This window comes from Hemicordylus capensis, chromosome 5 (assembly GCF_027244095.1).
Source record: "Hemicordylus capensis ecotype Gifberg chromosome 5, rHemCap1.1.pri, whole genome shotgun sequence".
NCBI lineage: Eukaryota > Metazoa > Chordata > Lepidosauria > Squamata > Cordylidae > Hemicordylus > Hemicordylus capensis.
In genome coordinates, this window is record NC_069661.1 from 80,357,165 (window position 1) to 80,381,324 (window position 24,160).

Genomic DNA, 24,160 nt, shown 5'->3' on the forward strand with positions numbered 1-24,160 from the left:
TCCTACCAATACACTTTATTGATCTTGTAACACTACCTAAGAGTCCAAGGTGGATACATACTGGTGTTCATAGAGAAGAACACTTCTACATTAGAACATAGGTATGACATTTAATACATTCCAGTGAAAAGAATATAAGGCACTGATTATCTGTGTTATGATGCAGCCTTGTCACACCTGGACAAATAAAGTTCCTTATCGTCATTTTCCTGCAACATTAATAATGCTTTATTAAGTACACTGGTAAAGCACATGTTCTCAATATGGTAGAGAAACTTGGTCACAAGCTTCTTTTGTGTTTAAACATCAAACCTCCTCAGTCCTCCTCTTGTTATAGTCCTTTAATATAGCTGCCTGGAGATGTAACACTTAAATTCACATCAAAGGGTAATCTCTCTGCTTGCTTCACTTGAATGGTTTTGAAGTGAACACCCATTTTGCCTCTGATTTCTGTAGATGCTACACCTGATGACGAAAAGTAAACTTACAATCTCTTTCAAAGCAACTAACAACTGCAGTTCTAAAATACAAGCATCTTTTTTTTTAAAGCAATATAAGAATCCTTTATAAAGTAGGGTCTATAAAACTGCAAGTCATTACCTGAACTGCTTTGATGTCATGGGATGTTTAAATTGCTTAGGTTTAAGCTGCCAGCAATACAATATTGACAAGTTCAGGTTACTAGTTTTACCAGCTCTTTTCCTCTTAGTTATAGTTTCTTCTATGGATGATGCTTATCTCCATGCTCTAAAGATAGTCACTTAGTATTTTCTGCAAATCAAGCTGTCATTATTATTTTCTGCTAATAACTGTAAGAGTGGGTCATGCAAATGTTTGAGATTGCTTGGTAATCCTACTAGTTCAATTTCTGAGAGGCAGGGAAAGGTAGGCTAGGGAAAGACTCATTCAGTGCAGGAAGTCTGTTCTTTGCAAGGAAAGGAAAAGAGATGCTGTAGAAAGAGCAGAGCCAAGGCAGTAAGCGACTAGACCACCAAGCTCAGAGAGGTGTTGCTGAAGAAAAGATAAGTGACAAGGCAGGAAAACTGGCAGAGAAATAGACGGCAGAGTGGAAAGACAATGAAAGGAGTTGTAGAGATGAAGCAGGAGGGGATAAAATGAACATCACAAGGTCAAGAGAAGCTGTGAGCTTTTGGCAGGAGGAAGTGGATAGGCAAGGCAGCTTTGAAGTTGGGGCTGCAGAAAGCGAGACGAGGAGGAAAGAGCTACATTATTCATAAGATCAGCTGATCTAGCCACATGATGTGCCAGAAGGCAACTTGTATTTGCTATAGGCAGCCTGTGAAGGGCTAAAATTAATAACTTTTATTAGTATGTTGCTCCTAAGGAGAACTGTGGTTCAATGACAAACCAAATATCTTGTTTCATAAAAGCCAGTGTTGAAGCATGAACATTCTGTAGCAATATCTTAGGGAACATCTATTGGTTTAACTTTCTTATTATATTATTATAAGGCCATATCATTCAGTGCAGAGACCCACTTCCTTTTAACTGACACCACTCTTGAAGTAGCATGTCTAATCTATTGTTAGCATCTCAGTTTGATGAAATGACTTCTGACTCTCTTGCTTTTGAACATTTACATGAGATGGCTAGAAGAGGTTATCCATAGCTGCTCTTGTGGTAGCAAGCAAGACTTGTTCTCCTAGCCAAGCAGGGTCTGCCCTGGTTGCATTTGAATAGGAGACCACATGGAGCACTGTAAGATATTCCCCTTAGGGGATGGAACTGCTCTGGGAAGAACAGAAGGTTTCAAGTTCCTTCCCTGGCATCTCCAAGGCAGAGCTCAGAGAGATTCCTGCCTGCAACTTTGGAGAAGCCGCTGCCAGTCTGTGTAGACAACACTGAGCTAGATAGACTAATGGTCGGACTCGGTATACAGCAGCTTCCTATATTCCTAGCTGTGGGTTGCAGCATCACCAGTTACACAGACAATGCACAGCTACCTTTCATTTCCAATATCTAATCGGGATACAGTGGAAACTCTGAACCAGTGCTTGGAGTTGTTCTGGTGTAGTTTGGGGCAAACAAATTAAAGATCAATCCAGACATGACAGAAGCACTGTTGGTTCCACTATTCAGTATGGAGCTCCCAACCACTCTTGGAGGAGGAGGTGGTCCTCCTCCTCCTCCTGAAAGTATGAACACAACTTTGGCTGTCGGAAGAGTTTACTACCGAAGCACAATCCCTAGGTGTTCAGGTGACTACTGTAGCCAAAAGCACCTTTTACCAACTTCAGCTGGTATGCCAACTGCGACCCTATCTGTAAAGGGCAAACCTGGGCTCAGCTACTCATGTAGTGGCTACATTTACTGGATTACTGCAATGCTATGTGAAGCTGGTTTTAAGACAGCTTGGAGGCCCCAACTGGTGCAAACTGCAACCAATGAAATGCTTATGGGGGCCAGACAGCTGAAGGCACATCTGTCTATTTTGTTCCAATTACAATAGCTACCAATTCACTTCCAGTTATGGCATTCCCTCCCTAGGAAGGGTAGACAGGTTATTCCTTGCTCTGGTGAAGGCTTTTAATTATACTGTTTGAAATGTTTGTCTTTTGCGATCTTCCAAGATATCTACACTTAATTTTTTAATGTACTTTCACTTATTTTGTTCTTATACATGTAAGCTGTTCTGATATTTTTAATTTATGACCAATATTTATATACCAAAGCAGGGTATAAATAAAGAACAGGAGAATAGAAATATCACATCTGTTGCATTATGAGGCAAGGAAATATTATGTAGTGCAAGGACACTACAACTTAAGGAGTATCCCACTACAGTAAGACATACAGCCCAGCTCTCATGTCAGAACATGCAGACATTGTCATCTCTACTTAAACTATCTGTGACAGCAATTCCAGATACTGAAATTCATCTCAGTTCTGTCAATATGATTTTTATAGAGGTATAAGTTGAATAATTTACTAAAGCTTCAGTTTGCTTAATTGGTGACGACTGTGAATGGTGCACAATTTGAGGTGACTAAGGTTTGGTATGTGACTGCCATGGGATGGAAAATAGTATTAAAAGACATTTCTGCAGCAAATTGTAAGTTATCTTACATTTCCATTAATATTCATTCATTCATTCAATTTATATACTGCCCTTCCAAAAATGGCACATGGCAGTTTACAGCAAAATAAAAACAAAATCAATTAACCATTGAAGTCAAAACTATAAAAACAGCATAAAACTAATTAAGAGTTAACTAATAAAAGAGTTAAATCAGTTAAACCTGGAGAACCATGCCAAAGTTACAGCCATTAAAACAATTTGCAACAATTAAAAAAAAGCCTGGAAGGCCAGGCCAAACAGATAGGTTTTAAGGGCTCTCCTGAAGGTCAGTAATGAACTCAGATTACGGATTTCTGTCGGGAGTGCATTCCACAGGCCCAGAGCAGCTACAGAGAAGGTCTGCCTCTGAGTCGCCACCAGGCAAACCGGTGGTAACTGGAAATGGACCTCCTCAGATGACCTGAACATGCAGTGGGGATCATGCAGAAGAAAGCACGCTATAAGGTAACTCGGACATAAGCCATACAGGGCTTTAAAGGTAATAACCAGCACTTTGTATTTTGCCCGGAAACATATTGGCAGCCGATATATCATAAAAAGACATTAATATGTAAATCTATTTAAATATTAGAGTATTTACAGTTAAGGAATAGATTAAACAGATGATCAATCGTTAGGTTGGTCAACAATTCTAGATTAACTTTTTTCTTTACTGTTTTTAACACAGAGGCATTTTCCTAGGAAATATTACCCCCTAGGATAAATGCATATTGAAGACATTTCTTTTTTGCTGGGCGTTTGCCCTTTAAGTGTGTGGTGTTGTCTTTTAAATCTCGGATGCTGTTCTTGCTGTGTACACCACCCTGAGTCTGCTGATTGGGCGATATATTAAATCTTTTAATAAATAAATACAATATATCAATTAGCTTTTATGAATCCAATAGACTATTCCACATTGAAATAAATGTTTTAAAGGGAGTGTTATACATAGGTACACAAATTAATGTTTGTGATTTTGGTTGATGTTTTAACTGTGTTTAACCATTTAAACTGTTTAATTGGTTTAACTTTTTTCTTTAATATAAACCACCATGTGATTTTATAATTTGGCAGTATAAAAATGCAACAAACATACATCTAAATGGAATAACATCTGTGCAGCCTGAGCCTATGAATGTTGATTTAGAAGTAGTTCTCACTGGTTTCAGTAGAACATACTCCCAAGTAAGTGTTCATAGGACTACAGTCTGACTCCCAAATAAACTTGCACAATAAGTACCACTATGCTTACTTGCCACAGGAACTGGCCTTTGAAGGTTAGTTGAACTCAAGAAAGTAGATACAACAGAAGGGCGACGAATGGCACGTTCTCCCAATGTTGGCTTAATATTAAAACGTTCTTTAAAGAAACACACACAATTATATGGCTAGCCTAACCAACAAGAGCATCTATATAATTAGCCATCAACATTTTTCAAAACTCCATTGGCTGACATCCTCGTGTCCTCTAGCACACATGTTGTGAAAGAGGTCTTAGTTAGATTTGTTTCCGATCTCACAGAGCAGTGCACAAGTGTGGGGAGTGTTCTGAACTCTAAGCCCTCTTTCACAACAACATGTGTGCTAGAGGACACGAGGAGCAGCACAGGGGCTCAAAGGACACCTGGTTAATTAGTCAGGATGCCAGTCTTTTTCTCCCACAACAGATTAATCTTTATGAAAAAATAAACATTATATTAAACACAAAACTAAATCCAGATAACAAGCTATGTTTTCCGTACTTCCAAAGGAATGGTCCAGAATCTGGCATTCTGATAATTTGAATTATATAATTCAAATGGATCATTAAAAAAGCAGGTTTCTATTCCTAAAGGTGTGGCAAGATCCACAGCATTTAGTAAGTACTACTGCAAGGGTTGGCAAAGAGACCATTTTCAACAATCTCTCCTTGTTGCAAAAGTGCTCTTTAACATCCATACATACGTCCCTGAGACATGAGAGAGAGAGAGAGAGAGAGAGAGAGAGCCTTGCCGAGAGCCGTGCAGCTCTCAGGGACCTCCACAGTGGGACTCTGGATTACTAAATGCTGCAGAGACGCTTTGAGTGCAGCACCTCCACACCATTAGTGAGGATGCTGGTCATTGTTTCTTGTGCTGTAACACTGAGCCTTTAAATGATTTGAGCCTTCAGGATAGTGTGTATTATACATCTAACTGTTTAAACGACTAACATTCTTTCCTTAATTGAGTAGTTCAGTTTGAAATTTACTGCTGATTAGGCTTGTGCATTTCGATTCAGGTACAAAACATTTGTGCCCGAAAATGGCAATTCCAGAGGTTTTCTAATCAAAATGAAATCAAGAATTTAAAAATGGAGATTTTTGTTTCGAAACCAAAATGACTCTGTTTCGGGGCTTTGTTCTTTGGAAACTGACTTCTCTGACTCTTCTCCACTCCAGCTGAGGCACTGAGTGATTAAGCAGAAGATAAGATATGCAAAAAACTGGCAGAGCTTCCCTGTTGGGCATGAATGATTTAGTTAAGAATGTGTTGTAATGCAATGAATTGTGTACTAAGAAATTCTGAATAACCTGAGTAGCTAGCCATTGCCAACACAATACCCTTAGATTCCCTTCTGAGCTGCTTGCTTTGGAAATGCAGGAAAAGTGTGCCAGCCTAGAATGGATTAATCAATTTATCTGCTGCCTGCCAGTGCTAGCCCTAGACTGAGTGAGTGAACCCTCATTTACACACACACACTCCCTCTGGAATTCTGGATTCTTGGGTTAATTGAATTTACAAAGTTGTGTGTTTAGTTTAGAAGAATTTTAAACGGGTTCTGTGGGAGGGATCCCCTTAAAAGTCAATTTGACTGCCAAAAACAATTTGACTGCATCCTCAAGGATAAAATTGTAAAGCACCTAGAAGAACAGGCCCTGCTGGGAGTGAGCCAGCATGGCTTCCGCAACGGTAAATCTTGCCTCACCAACCTTTTGGACTTCTTTGAGAGTGTCAACAAGTATGTGGATAACGGTGATCCAGTTGACATAGTCTACCTGGACTTCCAGAAAGTTTTTGACAAAGTTCCTCATCAAAGACTCCTGAGGAAACTTAACTGTCATGGGATAAAGGGACAAGTACATGTGTGGATTGCTGACTGGTTGAAAGACAGGAAACAGAGGGTAGGTATAAATGGAGAGTTTTCACAATGGAGGGAAGTAAGAAGTGCGGTCCCCCAGGGATCTGTACTGGGTCTGGTGCTTTTTAATTTATTCATAAATGATCTAGAAGCAGGGGTAAGTAGTGATGTGGCCAAATTTGTAGATGATACCAAACTCTTCCGGGTAGTGAAATCCAAAACGGATTGTGAGCAGCTCCAAAAGGATCTCTCCAAACTGGGGGAGTGGGCGACAAAATGGCAAATGAGGTTCAATGTTAGCAAGTGTAAAGTGATGCACATTGGGACGAAAAACCCCAACTTCAAGTATATGCTGATGGGATCCGAGCTGTCGGTGACGGACCAGGAGAGGGATCTTGGGGTCGTGGTTGACAGCTCGTTGAAAGTGTCGACTCAGTGTGCGGCAGCTGTGAAAAAGGCAAATTCCATGCTAGGGATCATTAGAAAGGGGATTGAAAATAAAACGGCTAACATTATAATGCCCTTATACAAAACTATGGTGCGACCACACTTGGAGTACTGCGTACAATTCTGGTCACCACATCTTAAAAAGGACATTGTTGAACTGGAGAAGGTACAGAAGAGGGCAACCAAGATGATCAGGAGCCTAGAGCACCTTTCTTATGAGGCAAGACTACACCACCTGGGGCTTTTTAGTTTAGAAAAAAGACGACTGCTGGGAGACATGATAGAGGTCTATAAAATCATGCATGGCGTGGATAAAGTGGAGAGAGAGAGAGAGATTCTTTTCCCTCTCACACAACACTAGAACCAGGGGTCACTCCATGAAATTGATTGCCAGGAGGTCTAGGACCAACAAACGGAAGTACTTTTTCACACAACGCGTGATCCACTTGTGGAACTCTCTGCCACAGGATGTGGTGACAGCCGACAACCTGGATGGCTTTAAGAGGGGTTTGGATGACTTCATGGAGGAGCGGTCTATCAATGGCTACTAGTTGGAGGGCTGTGGGCCACCTCCAGCCTCGGGGGCGGGGTGCCTCTGAGTACCAGTTGCGGGGAAGTAATGGCAGGAGAGAGGGCACACCCTCAACTCCTGCCTGTGGCTTCCAGCTGCATCTGGTGGGCCACTGTGCGAAACAGGATGCTGGACTAGATGGGCCTTGGGCCAGATCCAGCAGGGCTGTTCTTATGTTCTAAACCCAATCTCATCAGCAAATACCTTCAGTTTGAATGAAATGCAAACTGACCTTGCAAAGGCATTTGGGAGACAGCATTTTGAGACAGAAAGACCCAAATATCTTTGGGAGCTCAATGCAATTCCAAAGCTCTTGCTCAAAGCCATGGTATAAGTTGCATGGAGAAGCTTTTCCAGAAACTCATGAGAACTCGCACTGAAACTAATTGAACAAGTAAATTGTCCTGTTAATTTCAATAGAACAGCTTATGAGGAACAATCTCGATATAAGCCAATGACTGAAGTACTCATCTCATAGTTGTAACATATTAAGTGTGTAAGAGTGTGTGTGTTTGTGTGTGTACTTTTAAGTGTTAAAGACACTGGCTCAAATCTGCACTAAATTATTCCATTCCAGACACATCTGAGTGTGTGTCAGTTTCAAGAAGCTGATCCTCAGATGAGGAGCAAATAGCACAGCTACAGCATGGGGAAGCACAAGGCCTGAATACCCCCGGGTTCTCTTCAAGTAATCCTAGGGGTACTAGTAGCCCCTGTTGGGAACCCCTGCTTTACAATATAACTAAAGAGAACACTGTGATTAAATTAACCAGAACACACAAATTTAAGAGCAGTACATCATATTGGTAAGAAACAACATTAGTTTTCAGGAAATAAGTTCTACTAAAGACATCCAAGAATCATCTGTTTTCCAAAGCATGTTTTAGGAAAGCAACTTACCAGGATTTTCTTCTCTTTCTCGCAATCTTCGCTGCATATGCATGTTGATGATAGCATTAATCTTCTGTCTGTTTCTGTTGATATTCGGCTCCACCATTATTTCTGTTAGCTTAATGTTGGATTTAATAGCTCTTGAAGCAGTTGATCTAGCAACCATTGGTAACTTATCCTGATAAATACGGTCTGTAAAGTCAATTTCTTCATCCTGAATGTGTTTTATCCTAGGAATAAAAAATGTTTGTTGCATGTATTTTGCCTAATCTTTTCAAAATCAAAGAATGGTCCTGCTGAACCATATATTATCTCTGTTTTATAAATGAGGTACGATACAATACAAAAGAACTGTTTTCATTAGATATAGGGATATGATATTAAGCAGATCAGATTTAAGAGGCTGCTTTAGCTGCAATGATCCAAATACTGGAATGGACTGCAGAACACAAAACAATTATCCACATTAACCAATGAAGACATGCAGTTCTGTCCCACTTGCTACCAGAAAAGGGCAGAGATGTAGTGTGGGGGTTTGATACGGATGTGCCCAAGATCATGCTTAAGGGAACGGTGCCAGACCTCCTCCATCCATTACCTGCTGTCCCCCTGTGAAGCTATTCAAACCCTTTATGGACACATAGGAGTGAGAAACACTGGTGAGGCAAAATCAATGGCTTCTACAACACAAAAAGCCTGTTTTGCTCTTGCACTGGGAGACTACTTGGGGTTCCTGCAAGCTACTATACTATTCAAACAGTAAGCCAACACCACATTTAATAATATGGGACTTTAACCACTTTCCATTTATAATTCCGTGCATAATTGTGTAACAGTGGTCACCAACCCAGCTGCTGTGGTCTGCAAGGCATGGGGTGGAAGGCAATACTTGACTACTACTGCTGAGTGGCAGCCGTAACCTACACAGTGTTAACAGAACTGAGTGCTGCCTCACATCTGCCTCCAGTTAGGATGTGAGATCCTTATTCCTCATCATTCAGGTACTGCTTCCTATCCCATGCCTTTGCTGTATCACTCAGGGCATATCTACATCTCAGACAAATATGATATGCCACATTACATTACATGTTATCAAATGGTTTCCGCAATGCCAACAAATTCAGCTTAACTACAGTATTTTGGCTTCACTTGCTAACCCGCCTGTCCCCACCCATTAAGAAGCTCCCTAGGTTGGAAGAAAAGGTGAGAGCAATAAACATGTAAACATACAAATTACATGCAAGGTGGTTGTGCAGGTACTGGACCCTTGTGCTATAAAAAGAGCTAGAGGATGTGACTATGCCATTTTACTCTTGTAATTTGTTTATTGTGAAATTGTTTTTCATAACAAAGTCTCTCTATTTAAATTAACTCTATTATAGTGGTCATTTTCAGTGCTCAATTATGGCTGCAGTCCTATACACATGTATCTGGGAGCAAGTCTCATTGAACTCGGTAGAACTCATTTCTGAATAGGCATGCAGAGGGCTGAACGGTATGTGTTGTAAGGAAGCTATGGGTAGCATTGTTAAAGAGTAAAAACGGCATGTCTCCCCTTGTGCAACTGGTATGGGACAATTTTAAGCCATTCTTCCTTTTTCCTTCAGCCCTCTGAGAGTTGCAGGATGCCCAGAAGCAGATTTTCAGGGTGGCAGAAGGCTGTAGAGGGAATCACTGGGAAATCGGCCCTGCCCTCCGGTTGCACAAGTGGAACCATTCCGCTTGCACAACTTTTAGTCTGGATTCTACTCTATAGGTGTAGCACGTGTATAGTATCTTTAAAAAGTATAGTTAGGGATCCATGCATATTTTTTTATTTATATAGTTGCTTGACCCTCAAAAGACTGCAGCAGTACTCTGAGGGGCAAGGCCTTTTAACCCACTGTTCCTACTTAACTTCTGCTGTTATATCCCAAATTATCCACTAGATTAAAAATATATATACTGGCTGACATAGTGCTCAAGGGTATGTCAGCCCAGTAACATTGCATAATTTGTGTAACTTACATACACGCAAATTCACAAATGTCATCATAGAAGAATAAGCCCATTGGAAATAGGTTTCCTCTTCTGTAACATGTGCACAACTTGCATATGCACAATGTTACGGGCTGATATACTGTTGCACTGCTTTGGGTAATCAATGTATTAATGAAGAAATATCAGAGTTCTACTAATTCAGGAAAAACTTGAGGACTGGCTCAACTAGTTTCTATTAATGAGTTTCTTATCAATTGTTAATAACTCAAAGACACACTTCATGATGGACATTTCAGGTACTCTTCTCTTATCGAATATGAACAAAGAACCAAAATATTGGGGATGGGGGGGACACAGAGACATGGAACAGTGAAAGTATGGTCATTGTCTATGACCCCTGCTAACTGAGCAAAGAGACATCTTTTTAAAGTGGTGATTCCCTTTATTTAGCAGGGAGAGAGCAACTGGCCCTATCCAACCCCAGCACAGCATCCCTCCATTGGCTGTTGTTGGTGTCAACCTTATGTTTCTTTTTTAGATTGGGAGCCCTTTGGGGACAGGGAACCATCTTATTTATGTATTATATATGTTTCTATGTAAACCACTTTGAGAACTTTGGTTGAAGTATATAAAAATCCGTAGTAGTAGTATTATATAGACAATGAGTTGCATGCAGACCAATATATAGTAACTAAGCACCACTGAAATCAATAAATTGGTCATAACTAACTTAATCTGGATGTTGCCCACTATCTTGCTTTAGAAGTATTCTTATTAGCACCAGCCACTTTTTCCATAGGATTTTGATAACCTGGAATTCCAAATGTTCAGAGTTCTGATTTATGGTACAAAAGGGGCATGGCTAGATTTATAATGGATGTTAATAATATAATTTGTATGCTAAATTTAATCAGTCATCTAGGTATACAGTTCCCTTTCTCAGGTGCTGGAGTCGACGACATCTCTATGGCTTATCCTCCTCACATGCTCCTAGGCTAGACTATGGTAATCAGCCAAAAGAAACAGAAGCCTACAAGAGCCTGAGGAGGAAAGCCCCACCCCAGTTCTTTCAGTCCTGTGTGGCTCCAGGCAGCTTCAGTCTTTTCTCCTCATCTAAATACCATTTCCAATCACCCAGTCTGCTATTTTTCTACTGTCAACCTTCTCTCTCTTAGTACTTACCTCTCTCTTATTACTATCTTAAAAACAAACAAACCTTCTTTCAGAATTTCCTACTTCTTAGACAATCCCTAAAATCCTGATCCTTTCCCCCCTTTTCCCCTTACCATGAACACATAGGGAGGACTAGAATGATCCTGGTTCCTAAAGGAAAACAAGTACTACAAAAAGAACCAAAAAGATCCTCCCTCAAACTAGCCAATGGGGAAGTCCCTACATACTGGTCTACATGTGATTCATCTACAGAGGCATATCTAGGGAAAATAGCACCTAGGGCAAACACTGAAATTGCGTGCTTTGTCCAAACATCTGACACCCATCTTTCAGATAACTTTACTATAATATCAGCTGAAAAATACAAGTCAAGCTTGTTAATCTTTTAATATCTCAAACTATTTAGCAGTGGACGTAGCCAGACCAAAAAATGCTGGAAAACTACAAATTTCAGTATGCTGGGGCTCATGAAATACCCAAATACTATGTGGAGGTGTACTTGGAAAACTAAACAGAAGTGCCTATCTAATTCTCTACTATGCATTGTAGCATCACTATTACATAAGTTTTAAAAATCAATGGAGAATTTGACTTTTCCCAGATACTCTGAAAATAATTAAAGGATATGCAGAGTAAACTGTGTCACTGCTTGGAAAATATTCTAGTATTTCAGAATGACAGTTAAAATGAAAGAGAGCAAGAAACTCCCAGTGGGCCTTAATACAAAAGATTTCACACTGATTCAAAGGCAAACTCACCATTAATAGCCATATTATTAGGACATCACATTTAACCCACGTATCACAAGAAGCAAAGTAAGAGTAAATGAATATAATCCTAGCTCATAAGCTTCAGCTCAGTATTCACAAGCCCTGATTCTCTGTACATAGTGCCAAACTGAATGTGTACAGTGACTTATATTATATTAAAAAAATTCTTTTTACCTGTAGCCCCTTCGAGGCACTTCCTATAGGCTGTGCGGGGGGGTTGCAAAGGTTACTCCTCCCTCCTCTGGCCTCTAGGGCCTCACAGGGACCATTTGAGCATGTGCAGTGGCCATTTTTTAAAATAGTTTTTTTTAAAAATGGCCACTGAAAACAAAATGGCCACCGCGCATGCTCAAATGGCCTCTGAAAGGCCTGAAATGGCCTAGGGCCTCACAGAGGCCATCTGAGCATGCACAGTGGCCATTTTGTTTTTGTGGCCATTAAAAAAAATTTTTTTTAAAAGAAATTGTGCCCCCCTTCAAGTGGCACCCGGGGCACGTGCCCTGCCTGCCCTACCCTAGATACGCCCCTGTCCATCTAATCTAGTCCCTAAAATTAATGGTGAAGATGTCCACACACTATAGTGACCCGGTGACCTCTGTTTTGAAATAGTTCTTTATCAAGTGCTGGTGGACATGAATCTTGTGAGTTGACATTAATCAGTATACTCAAATTTCTTGGTCTTAATAGGTTGGTTGTATTGCTAAATGTAGTAGAAACATTCTTGTCTCAAAGAGATTTGAGTTGAAGAAACACTCAATATTGCATCTTCTTTCACAAAAGCGTTTTCTAGAAGCAATAGATGAAGTAGCACAATATTGAGTCTTCACCAATAATTTAATCTTAGGGACTCCATTGTTCTGTTTTGATATATAGTCCATGGACTCTATCGTTTATATGGTAACTTCCACTGTGGATTCTATTGTTTCTTGTTGTATATACCATTGTTCTATTTACATCCAATTGATCCATATTGAATACACTTTCCAATATAGTTATTTTCCATCATATTGTGGTTATTCCTCCCCCCCCCCTTCCCATTGGCTAGTTTGATGGGGGATCTCTTTGGTTCTTTTTGTGGTACAGGTATATAGATCCTAGTAAACTATAAGTAAACTATTGCTTTATCCTAAAGGAAAATGGCAGGGTGTCTTCCCCGTGGCAACCAGAGCCTTGGGATCACCTCCTCCAAATGTTTCCACGCCGGCCACAAAAGCACCACTCAGCAGGACAAGGCTGCAGTCAGTTTCCTGCCTTCTGGCTGCGAAACTCACAGCACAATAGCTGAGCTCGCCTCCAAGAAAGGCAGAGGTCGTACAAACTTCAGGAGCGTCTTCACTTCTTGTTGCGCATCTGAAGCGGGCTGCTGCACACACTTTTGCCCAGCCTCTTCCCAATGGAGTGGAGATTAGGTCCTGGGCAGAAAATAAAGCCTCCATGTTGCCCATTACATAGGGCAGGCAATCAAATGGAACTGGCAATCATGCGAGTGGCAATCAAAACGGAGCCGGGAAATGGGAGACTTCCAATTGGCCCATTAAAGTGCAGGCACTGTCACCAGCCTTACCAGGGGGCAACCAGGAGCACTTCCCAGACCAGGAGCAACGTCAGCAGCCAGTGAGATCTCTCCTTGTAGAGAGTAAACCCCACCATGGCCCCCTCAATCAGACCTTGGTCTACCAAAGGCAGTTCCCCCTGAATGGCAGGCTTGGTTCAAAAATGCCATTACTGATACCATTCAGCAAAACAAGTCGTGAAAGAAAAGTAAAAAAACTTTTAAAAACATAATCAGGTGTCTTCTTCTGAGGACTCTTCATCATCTGAAATCAGTAACACAGAAAGGCAAAGAGAAAGCATACCTGTCAAATAAAGATAAAAAATTCCACAAATCATAAACATAGCACTCATCTGACCTTTCAGGCGCAGATTCTGGGGATCCACATACAGAAAATCCCTGGCCCTTGGTTCCTGATAAGCGCAAAACTCCAATAGCAACTATAACTGATCTGGAAGCTAACCTTGATGTGGCACCAGATGAGGGAGATGGAGGAAATCAGAACCCAGACCATATTCCCGAAAAGGAGAAAGGGGAATGGTTGGGGGAGAGGGGCCAGATTCAAGTAATGCCTCACAGAGATTATTTGTATCTGAGGACTTCAAAATGCTCTATCGATCAATCTATAAGGTTCTTATGTCAAGAACTTTAGCCATTCTCGGGCTACAATCCAAGGTGACCTCAGTCATCTCAGGGAGCTAAGGGGGATTTAGTTTTTCCTAAGTCAAGACCTAGAGACATGTTATTGCCGATGCCCGAGCTTTTTACAGAAGCAAACAGGGTGGCTCCTTCCAGCAACAAAAAGGAAGCCTATGGCTGTTGCAAACCAATATTATTCCTTCCAACAGGAACCATCGGCCTTATTAAAAATGCTTCACATGGATGCACCTGTAGTCAAGCTTATATCAGGTTATCTGCTACACAGGGATGGCAAGGCACCCCTAAAAGATCCCTCAGATAAAAGAGCAGAGTTCACATTTAGGAAGGTACACGACAACTCCTCCCTGGCAACCCAACTCCTCCCTGGCAACCCATTCTTCAGCAGCAGCCTCTATGGTAGCCAGGGCATCCCTGTTGTGGGTGGATTACTTACTTAGCGACCCACCCTCTGATCCGATCAAAATGAGACAATAGTTGGTTAAGATCCAGAAGGCACAAGCTTTCATGGCTGATGCCACACTAGATTCTATAAAGTGTTCGTCATGGGCATTTGCTACTTTGGTTATTGGCAGAAGACACCTATGACTGAAAAGCTGGCAGGTGGATTCTACGTCTAAGACTAACCTAACAGCAGTTCAGTATAATAGCACTAAGCTTTTTGGTGATGGTGCCCTTAAGGACATATTAGTAGAGTCCAAGGACAAACAAAAAACAATGCCATCAGCACCATGCAAGCCAGATAGACCAGTCTTTAAGAAGCTTTTCCAGCCCTTTCAGAACTACCAGCCCCTCTTCAGGAACCAAAATAGGGGTCTCGGATCCCAACGTGGGGCATGGAACTGCCAACATTTTCCTTCTAAGAGCTTCAGAAGCAACAGGCAGACTTTTAACCAGACAAAGCAACAAGCCTGACTTGGACCCTTACAGACTAGGAGGCCACCTGTTGGGAGTATTTCTATGCATGGGAGGCCTCCGCTACAGACAAGTGGGTCCTCAGCACGGTACACAGGGGGTACAAGATAGAATTGGATGCCCGACCATCCCACGGGTTAATCTCAACTCCCCGATTCCACTCTTTTTCCAAACACATAGAGCTCCAAAAGACCATTCAACATCTTCTGGAAATAGGAGCAGTGAAGTGTGTTCCTCCAGCCATGAGCAAAGGGCATTTATTCTATCTTGTTCACCGTCCCCAGAAAGGATGGGTCAAAAAGGGCAATTCTGGATTCGAAGTTTTTAAACAGGTGGGCAAACAGAACAAATTCTGTATGGAATCTCTAAGGTCAGTAGCAGAGGCCTTGCACCTGGCTTTTCTTATTTGAAAGAGGCATACCTACATGTGCCAATTCATCGCAACAGTTGTCACTTCCGCAGGTTCAAATATGTGGGAAAGCATTACCAGTATGCAGCACTGCCGTTCGGTCTGTCCTCGGCCCCTCAGGTATTTATCAAGGTGTTGGCACCACTGATGGTGCATCTTCACCTGCAGGGCATACAGATTTTTGCATCTTTAGACAATCTGCTGTCCCAATCCCCTTCAAGGGAAACAGCAGGACACAATCTTCAAAAGACCCTTCTGACGTTACAGGAACATGGTTTCCTTGTGACCATGGCCAAGACTCAAATGGTCCCATCTCACAGACTGCAACATTGAGGGGTGGTGATCGATACAATTCAGGACTGACTACATTTCTCCCGCGAGACTAGTTTCAGACCCTCAGAGATCAGGGAGGCCCTCACAACTCCTACAGTTCTATTGCTAGCAAGAATTTTGTGCCTCATGGTAGCGACCCTGGAAGCAGTGCTATGGGCGAGATTCCACTTCAGGGGCCTCCAGTGGTTTCTCCTACCTCACCAAGCAGCCGTCGCCAGAAAAAGGTGCATGCTAATGCATCTTCCTTGTCAGATCTGTCAGTCTCTTTAATGGTGGTTACAGCCACAAAATTTTCATTAGGGAAAACACTTTTCAAATCCCCCAAAAGTTATGACGCCAGCACCAGAGGCTGGGATACACACTGCCAAGAGAAAGTGGTCAGTACAAGAAAGAAGCCACAGCATAAATTAGCTAAAGTTCAGGGCCATCCATTTAGCCCCAAGAGCATTCCATAAGACTCTACAGGGTTGACATGTACTGATAAAAACCAACACCACCAAGGCAAAAACGCATGTAAACAGGGAGGAACAAGGTCAAGATCCTTACACACGGAGGTAGCGTTGTTGATGAGTTGGGCAGAAGTTCACTTGGCATCCATCTTGGCGTACCACGTAAAGGGAGACCTGAATCAACAGGCAGGCTGGCTCAGTCAGGAGGACCTGATGCCAGGCGAATGGTCTCTCAATCAGTGGGTTTTCCAGCAAATATATCTCAGAAGGGAAATGTCAGTGATGGACTTGTTTGTAACATCCCAGAACACGCAGCTACCAAGATTCATTTCCTACATGGAGGTGGAAGATACAAACACACTATCAGCCCAATGGTGTGCTTTATGCTTTCCCACCAATGCCACTACAGGCACGAGTCTTGAGATGAGTAAGTTTACTAAAAGCGCAAGTGATACTGGTGGCCCCGTTCTAGCCCAGGCGGCCATGGTTCAAAGAGCTGTTACATCTGTCAGTTTCGAAACCATGGTTTCTGCTAGTAACCGCAGATCTACTCCTACAACGTCCAGTTCATCACTCCAACCTGAGCTGGTTGTGGCTTGCGACATGGAGACCGAGAGGCGACTGCTAAAACGTCAGGGGTATTCTGATAAGGTGTTGGATACTCTCCTGGAATTGAGAAGGTCTTTAACAAACCAGATCTATTAATGTACATGGACTTCATTTTTAAGATGGCCAGCCCGCCATTCTATTCCTCGTGGGGATGCTTTGATCCAGCACCTTCAGCAATTTCTTCAGGAGGGGCTCAAGAAGGGGCTAAAACCAAATACCCTTAAAAGACAAGCAGCTTCTCTAGTAGGTCTAATACCTGGTCTGTAAACAAGATCCATACATACTCACCCTCACCTTAGAAGCTTCCTCAAAGGGGCGACTCTGCTCTCACCACCTATAGGGCATCACTTTCCTTCTTGGTATCTAAATACAGTGTTAAAGGCTCTACAGTCTCCTTCCTTCGAACTATTACAGTCTATCCCACTATAAATTCTGTCATTCAAATTGGCCTTCCTGATTGCCCTTACCTCGGCCCAAAGGATATCAGCTTAAAACCCTATCCATCCACAAATCATACTGCATTTTTTCGCATGAATCAGTTTGCCTTATTCCAGATCCTTTTGTGTGGCCTAAGGTATCATCTTCCTTCCATCAATCACAGGAAGTGTTTCTCCCTTCCTTTTGTTTTCATCCCAAGCATCCTTTGGAAAAAGCATGGCACAAGTTGGATGTTAGGCAGTGCCTTAAATATATAAGGTGGTCCGCGTCTCTCCACACCACAGACACCAAATGTTTCGTGTCTACCCGGTTCCATGGATAGAGCAGTAACTGCCTCTATTACCAGATGGATCAGAGCATGCATTGTGTTGGCATATGAGTCACAGCATATTCGTCCACCTACTCATATTGTCACACATTCCACAAGAGCTGCAGCAACATCTGCAGCCTTCTCAGTGAATGCTCCGGTCCAGGAAATTCATAAGGCGGTGATGTGGTCCATCCACCTTTACTAAACACTATAAAATGGACACTTATGACTCACAACAAGCAGCATTCAGCAGGTGAGTGCTACAACAGGTTTTCCCCCAGGAGTAGTCAAGAGCAGCCACTCCCAAGGTGACATACATGGCCATGGTATGTCGCATAGAGATGTCCTTGACTCCAGCAGCTGAGAACGGAGCATTGGTTCACTTACTGTGAAGGCTTCTTCTGGCTGCTAGAGTCAAGACATCTCAGCCTTCCTGGCTAGACACACTTGGCTATCCCTGAGAAAATGAAAACTTGATCATTTTCTATCGCATAAATGTGCAGAGCACACTATGAACTGATGGACCCTGTTTTCTCTCCACAGACTTACATAGCAGGCATTTCATTCATTCTTCGATTTCTATAACACCCTTCCAAAAATGGCTCAGGACAGTTTACACTGAGAAATAATAAATAAATAAGATGGATCCCTATCCCCAAAGGGCTCATAATCTAAAAAGAAACATAACGTACACACCAGCAACAGTCACTGGAGGTACTGTGCTGGGGGTGGATAGGGCCAGTTACTCTCCCCTTGCTAAATAAAGAGAATCACATTAAAAGGTGCCTCTTTGCTAAGTTAGCCTGGGGTTACTATTTGATTAACAAAACTTATTACTGTTAGTTGTGTGTGTTTTATGCTCTAACAGAGCATGTTGACTTTTCATGGCCTGAAAGAACTGGGGCGGGGCTATCCTCCTCAGGCTCTAGTAGGCTTCTATTTCTTTTAGCTAATCACCATAGTCCTTCCTAGGAGCACGTGAGGATAACCCATAGAGATGTCCTTGACTCAACTAGCCAGAAGAAGCCTTCATGGTAAGTAAACCAATGCTCTGTTCTCTCAATATCCGAGCTTCATAGCTATATTTAGAGAATTTAGTGTAACTAAATTAGAACTAATAAGAAAGGAACAAAAAGCTATTTTTGTCAATTTATAAGTCACTGATGGAACAGGAATCAAACTGAAGTGTAAAAGAAAAATGGGCGGGAAGTTTGATGTGAATACTACAAATATGGAATGGATTCAGGTTTGTAGTGAAGTGGCTAAACAGTTTATAGATGCAAGTTCAAGAAAATTTATCTAAGATATGTTATCAGTAGTACTGTTTGCTATGCATGGAGGCAACTTGACTCTCTAATAGTAAATGCTTCATTAAGCAGATATGGAAGTGTGCCTTACAGCACAAAACAATATTAAAACTTTGATGGAAGGAAAACATTAGTGCTATTAAATGTTATACAAGATTGGAATTTTTAAAAGATATATAGGAATAATGTGATGCTTGATGTGTCATGCCCCTGTCCTCAGACAGCAAAGGGGAGGAGGATGCTGTCAGTCCTCCAGCCAACGCAGGGATACCTGAAGGACAGAGCCTGGCTGTCGGTCCACAAGAAACAGCTGAAGCAGGACTGGTTGCAGTTCCAGGACAAGCAGAGCAGACAGAGGCAGCGGAGACGGGGAGTGGAGAGCCGGACCCTGAGTTAGACAAGGAGCCCCATCTTACTCTACTACCAAGGAGAGTTACAAGAGGCCAACACCAGCTGGAGATTATCAGAAGGAGCAAACGTCTCCTTAACAGGGCTGATAGATCCTCAATCCATGCCAGCTGAGAGCCATCAAGCCTGGCTATAAAATCAGTCTGCAGCCAGGCACTGGGAAACAACACACGTCATTTGTGAAGCGTCTACCAGCCCTCAGCCTGAGCCAAGGAGTTTCCAGACGTGTGTCTTGGCCTCTGCGACCCAGATTGGCTTCCTGCCTTGAACCCTGTATTCCTGCTGTTCCCTGCTCTATTCCCTGCTTTGCATGTTGCCAGCTAGACTCCAATGCAGGATGGACCAGCTGCTGACATAATGAGAATATGATGCAAAAAATACTTAAAGTATCTACTACCGTGCTTCTTGGGTTCTTATAATTCTCTCTGCTACACTTCCTTTTGATGTACTGTATGTGTTTTAATTTTAAAGTTAAATAGTATTTTTCTTCTTTTTTGTTATACAGTACTTGTCTTTCTAAATGTTCAATTGGATTAAATAAAAATAATGGCTGACATACAGAGCAAGGATGCTACCTCTGAGGCAGAAAAGCAGCTTAACTGAACTTCCCAAATAATTGCACCAGTGGAGCAGGGAAGTGGCAGTTTTTGATAGCCTCCTCTTCCCCCGGAAGCTGTCTATGCCACACAAAAGTATATCATCAGCTGCACAACCCACAGACATATTTTCGGGTGGTACACAGAGTAGAACTTCCTGGGGAAGTTGTCAAAAATTGTTCCTTCCCTGCTGCACCGATGCATTTAGTTGGGAAGTTCTGTTAGGTGCTCTCTCACTGCACCAGTGGATCCTTGCTGTGTATGTCAGCCACTAATAATAATTTAGAAACTAATGTGTAACTTTCAAATGTGACATTGTGGCAAATGTAATGTTATTAAAAGGATAGGTCCCTGTCATCTGGGGCTAACCATCTAGGAATGGTATAGTGGTTAGAGTAATGGGCTAGGAACAAGACGACCAGAGTTCAAATCCCCATGAAGCTCACTGGATGACTCTGGACCAGACACTTATCTCTCAGCCTAACCTACCTCACAGGGTTGTTGTAAGGATAAACATAACCATGTACACTGCTCTGGACTCTGAAGGGGACTGAAGGTAGTAGGTCAGTCACACTGTAGGTCAGTGTGACTGAATATAAAAAGGAATGTTTGTACTGAGATGTTTACTTTGCACTGAATGTGAGAGGAATGTTTGTACCTGGCAAAAATAAGCCATTAAAGGGTAATGTTTTGTGATTTGCTCTAAAACCACTGCAATAAGGCGTATTATAGAAACTTCATGTATAACGTCGTGTATACTGTAAAACTGGCTGACCATAAGCCAGGGTGTGTTCTTCTATTACTAAGGATTCACCCGACCGGTCGTTAATAAATATTTCTTAACCTGATGGACGATGTGGCCTCCAATTACTAAAATTAGCCTCCAGAGTGGGATTTCCACATCAGTTCCTTGGAGGAAGATCAGGATATAAATGTAAATAAATAAAATAAAAATAAGGGAGGCAACAGAATAAGGGAGGTAGGGTAAACGGGGAAATATGCACTTATTTCATGTACACACACTTAGGCTTAGTTGCAGCAGGGTATAGAGGATAGAGAGGGAAGTTTCATGGAAAAGGGTCTTGAGGAGGGCTCTGAAGGAAGTACGAGAGGATGTATTGTGCAGGTGATCCGGGAGAGAGTTATAAGCATAAGGGGCAGAAAGGATGGAGTCATTTGAGAGAGTAGAAGACCTTACCGCCTGTTTGTCAGCATTGTGTAAATGTCTTGTACAAATATTTCTGCAGCTCCTGGTTTACAATGAATTGTTCCATCAATAAGCTCTCGGATGGGCTTCAGGTTTCTTTTTGCAAAGAACTTTAATAAAAGGGAAGGGGGAATCTGTTTCAGACATGATCATTCATTTGCTTGCTTCCAACTCATTTAAAACCTCAACTTCTCCTCAAAGCAAGGGCATGAAAATTAATTTTCAGATAATTAAGGATTGCAAAACAATATAGAACCAAAAATCTGAGCACCAGAGTTGATATTATATAGTCATGGTACGTATCTTCACTGGGATCATAACAAACAAAGGAACATACCTTAAAAGTAATCCATGTATGTGTGTGTATGTATATATATATATATATATATATATATATATATATATATAAAATTCAGAACAATCAGTTAAATGCTAGAAATACTGAAGATATTTTAACTCAAATGATTGGTTTATGCAGATTATATGCACTTTTTTGGTACTTGATCAATGCTCTTTCTGGAAAACAGTTTAAAGTTGTTAATAAAATGGCTGATTATTTATTTTGTCATTTAAGATGTGGTGGTTAAAATAAATTGAAGGCAATTATTAATCTGCTTACAGCTGCAAAGATTTGTTTTGCAACACATTGGAAGAAATCCGCTGCTCCATCAGTTATACAATATGTTGCAAAAATATGACACACAGCAACTGCAACAAGATTTACTTAAGATAGAACCCAGATGCTGGTGAACAGATCAAGAGGTTAAGATAATATTGCATTGCTTATAAAGTTCTGGAAATATCAGAACTATATAGTTCTGTGTTCTTTTCTTTATTGTAATATAATTATCAGGAGAGGGTATATAATACATCTCATTGTAAATATCTATACGATGTCAGTGTATTTACTATCGTTTTCCAATAATATAAAAGAAACATTGTAGCTTATAAAATGTATAATTTAACAACATACCTATTTCTCTTAATTTATGCTGCTGCTGGTTTGAAGAGACCATAAAATAATCAGTATGTAGATAAGGAAAGAGGCTGCAAACTTAAGGAACATTTAACTGAAATTAACTGATTGCATTGGTCACTCACCTTTCCAAGCTGTGACCAGTTGCTGAGTTTGACAGTTAAAGAGGTCCCATTTTCAAAAGAGTGCATTGGAATGTCTTCTGGGTAATACCAAGAGAATATTTCAGCAATAAGAAAGCCATTGGAAAAATCCCTACTCAAAAAAAAGATGAAAATATTAGTTCTGTACATGGGCTTTTATAAAGTCATCTGCATACATTTAGGGGTGTTATTTCCTGTTTGGAAGGCATCTATTTGATGGTCAAACCTGGGGGGAGGGAATCTTAAAAGATTTTTATTTTTTTAGTAAAGATTTTTCAGGTTACCAAAACAAGCAAGAACCAAAAGCTTCCCTTTATTATAGGTATCAGGAAGACCACGTTTAATAGAAAAATCACAAACCCAATGCATTACATTCTTTTTCACGTTGCAAAATAAATATTGGACTAAGATGCAAGAGTCTCCCGTTTGTTGTCTTTGCTGAAGAGTGCACATAATAAATGAGAATCGCCGCCGCCTTTGGGGGCCTCGGGGAACAAACCCCAAGGGCTCCTTGGGCGCCCTAGGCTTTCAGAAGAGGGCTGGTCTTTAAGGCCCTACCAGCGAGAGGGAGGAACCACCACCCACCCTCTGTTGGAACCCGATCGCCTCACCGACAGAAATGCCTAGGCGAGAAAGTGAGGTCGAGGCTCTGCAGCCAGCGCAGCACCGACCGGGGCAGCCCGGTGCGTCTCGGGCTGCTGGAGTAAGACATGGCGAGGAGAAGCGGCGAAGATCGGAGGAGCGTTCTCTCTTGTCCAGGTCAGGAGCACTCGTGAGGCTCCAGCTTCCTCCTAAGAAGCGCCTTCCGGCCTATTGAGGCGTTCTCCGTCGCCATGACAACAGTAGCCGAAGCAACCGCCACTCCGGTAGGAATGCAGATCAGGCTCCCCCACCCCGCCCCTTTTAGTGCTGGAGCATTTTTACACGCGCGCTTTAGCCACTAAGGGGGCTTGTTACTAGGGAACTCGTTTGCTTTCTTCCACAGTGGAGTTGTTCCCTTAGCAGCCGAGTTATGCTTTGAGAGCGAAGGTTTCATTGGAAGGTCGCTGGAGAGGCCGCCAACTGTGCCGTACGAGGTGCCTTGTCTCATTCGCTCCCCAGAAGAGCGCTCATGCTTCAAAGGCTTAGCAATAAAACTCTGACGAGAGTGTCTTTATATGTATATCTTACGGAAGTTTGGGGCGCTCTACAAATTTGAAAAATAAATAAATAGCTAGCTAGCTATGGGCCCTGCCCCATGGGCACGTGCGCACACGCACTGTCGGTATTGCTTTTGGGGGAGTGGGAGAAACAGCCACAGAGCCCGAGCGCTAGTTTAAAAAAAAAAAAATGCTCTCGGGCTTTAGTAGCCATTTCAAAATGCCTGCGAAGGCTGTCAATTTGTCCCTAAAAGCTCTCTGCAAGCTATGGTCAGCACACTGGAGGGCGATGCTGGGGCCATTGTAATTCAGCCAGGAGTTAGTATTTCTAACTTACAGTGCTGCCTGTGTCTGGGGCAAAAGGAACTTGCTGATTAAAAGTAAGTTATACCTGTTATGATTTCTTTCACGTACAAGCTCAGGACAGAGGGGGTGCCTAAAGCCATCCCATTGAGCTGCATTACTAAGCTGTGTGTCCGAGCCAATACTCTTAATTGCACTATAGGACACAGAACTATCTCCAACCAGATGTGCACCTAGGTAAATTTTGGAGCCAGGACCTAAACGCCCTTGGAACCCAACTTGCCCCCCCACCCCCCACAAGCATGATCAGCGAAAGGCCTTGCGAGCCCCCCCCCCGCTGCCTCAAGTTAAGCATCATCCTACACACACACTGACGCATGCACTATTTTTAACATGTGG

At 42.0% G+C, this 24,160-nt stretch overlaps 1 protein-coding gene across 3 annotated transcripts; it reads right to left on the bottom strand.

The window, feature by feature from the left end:
• On the bottom strand, window positions 1-23,223 carry SPATA4 (spermatogenesis associated 4). 3 transcript variants are annotated; one of them, XM_053251767.1, is made up of 6 exons: window positions 22,931-23,223; window positions 22,302-22,431; window positions 21,192-21,310; window positions 8,097-8,317; window positions 4,332-4,439; window positions 1-465 (listed from the first exon to the last, which is right to left on the bottom strand). In XM_053251767.1, the coding sequence occupies exons 1-6, from the start codon at window positions 23,029-23,031 to the stop codon at window positions 332-334; spliced, it is 813 nt and encodes a 270-aa protein (XP_053107742.1). In that variant the 5' UTR covers window positions 23,032-23,223; the 3' UTR covers window positions 1-331. The 3 variants fall into 3 exon arrangements, with proteins under 3 accessions (XP_053107742.1, XP_053107745.1, XP_053107743.1); XM_053251770.1 differs by lacking the exon at window positions 22,931-23,223 and adding an exon at window positions 22,905-22,923; XM_053251768.1 differs by lacking the exons at window positions 22,302-22,431; window positions 22,931-23,223 and adding exons at window positions 15,560-15,705; window positions 16,423-16,657.
• Between the last annotated feature and the right edge of the window lie 937 nt (window positions 23,224-24,160).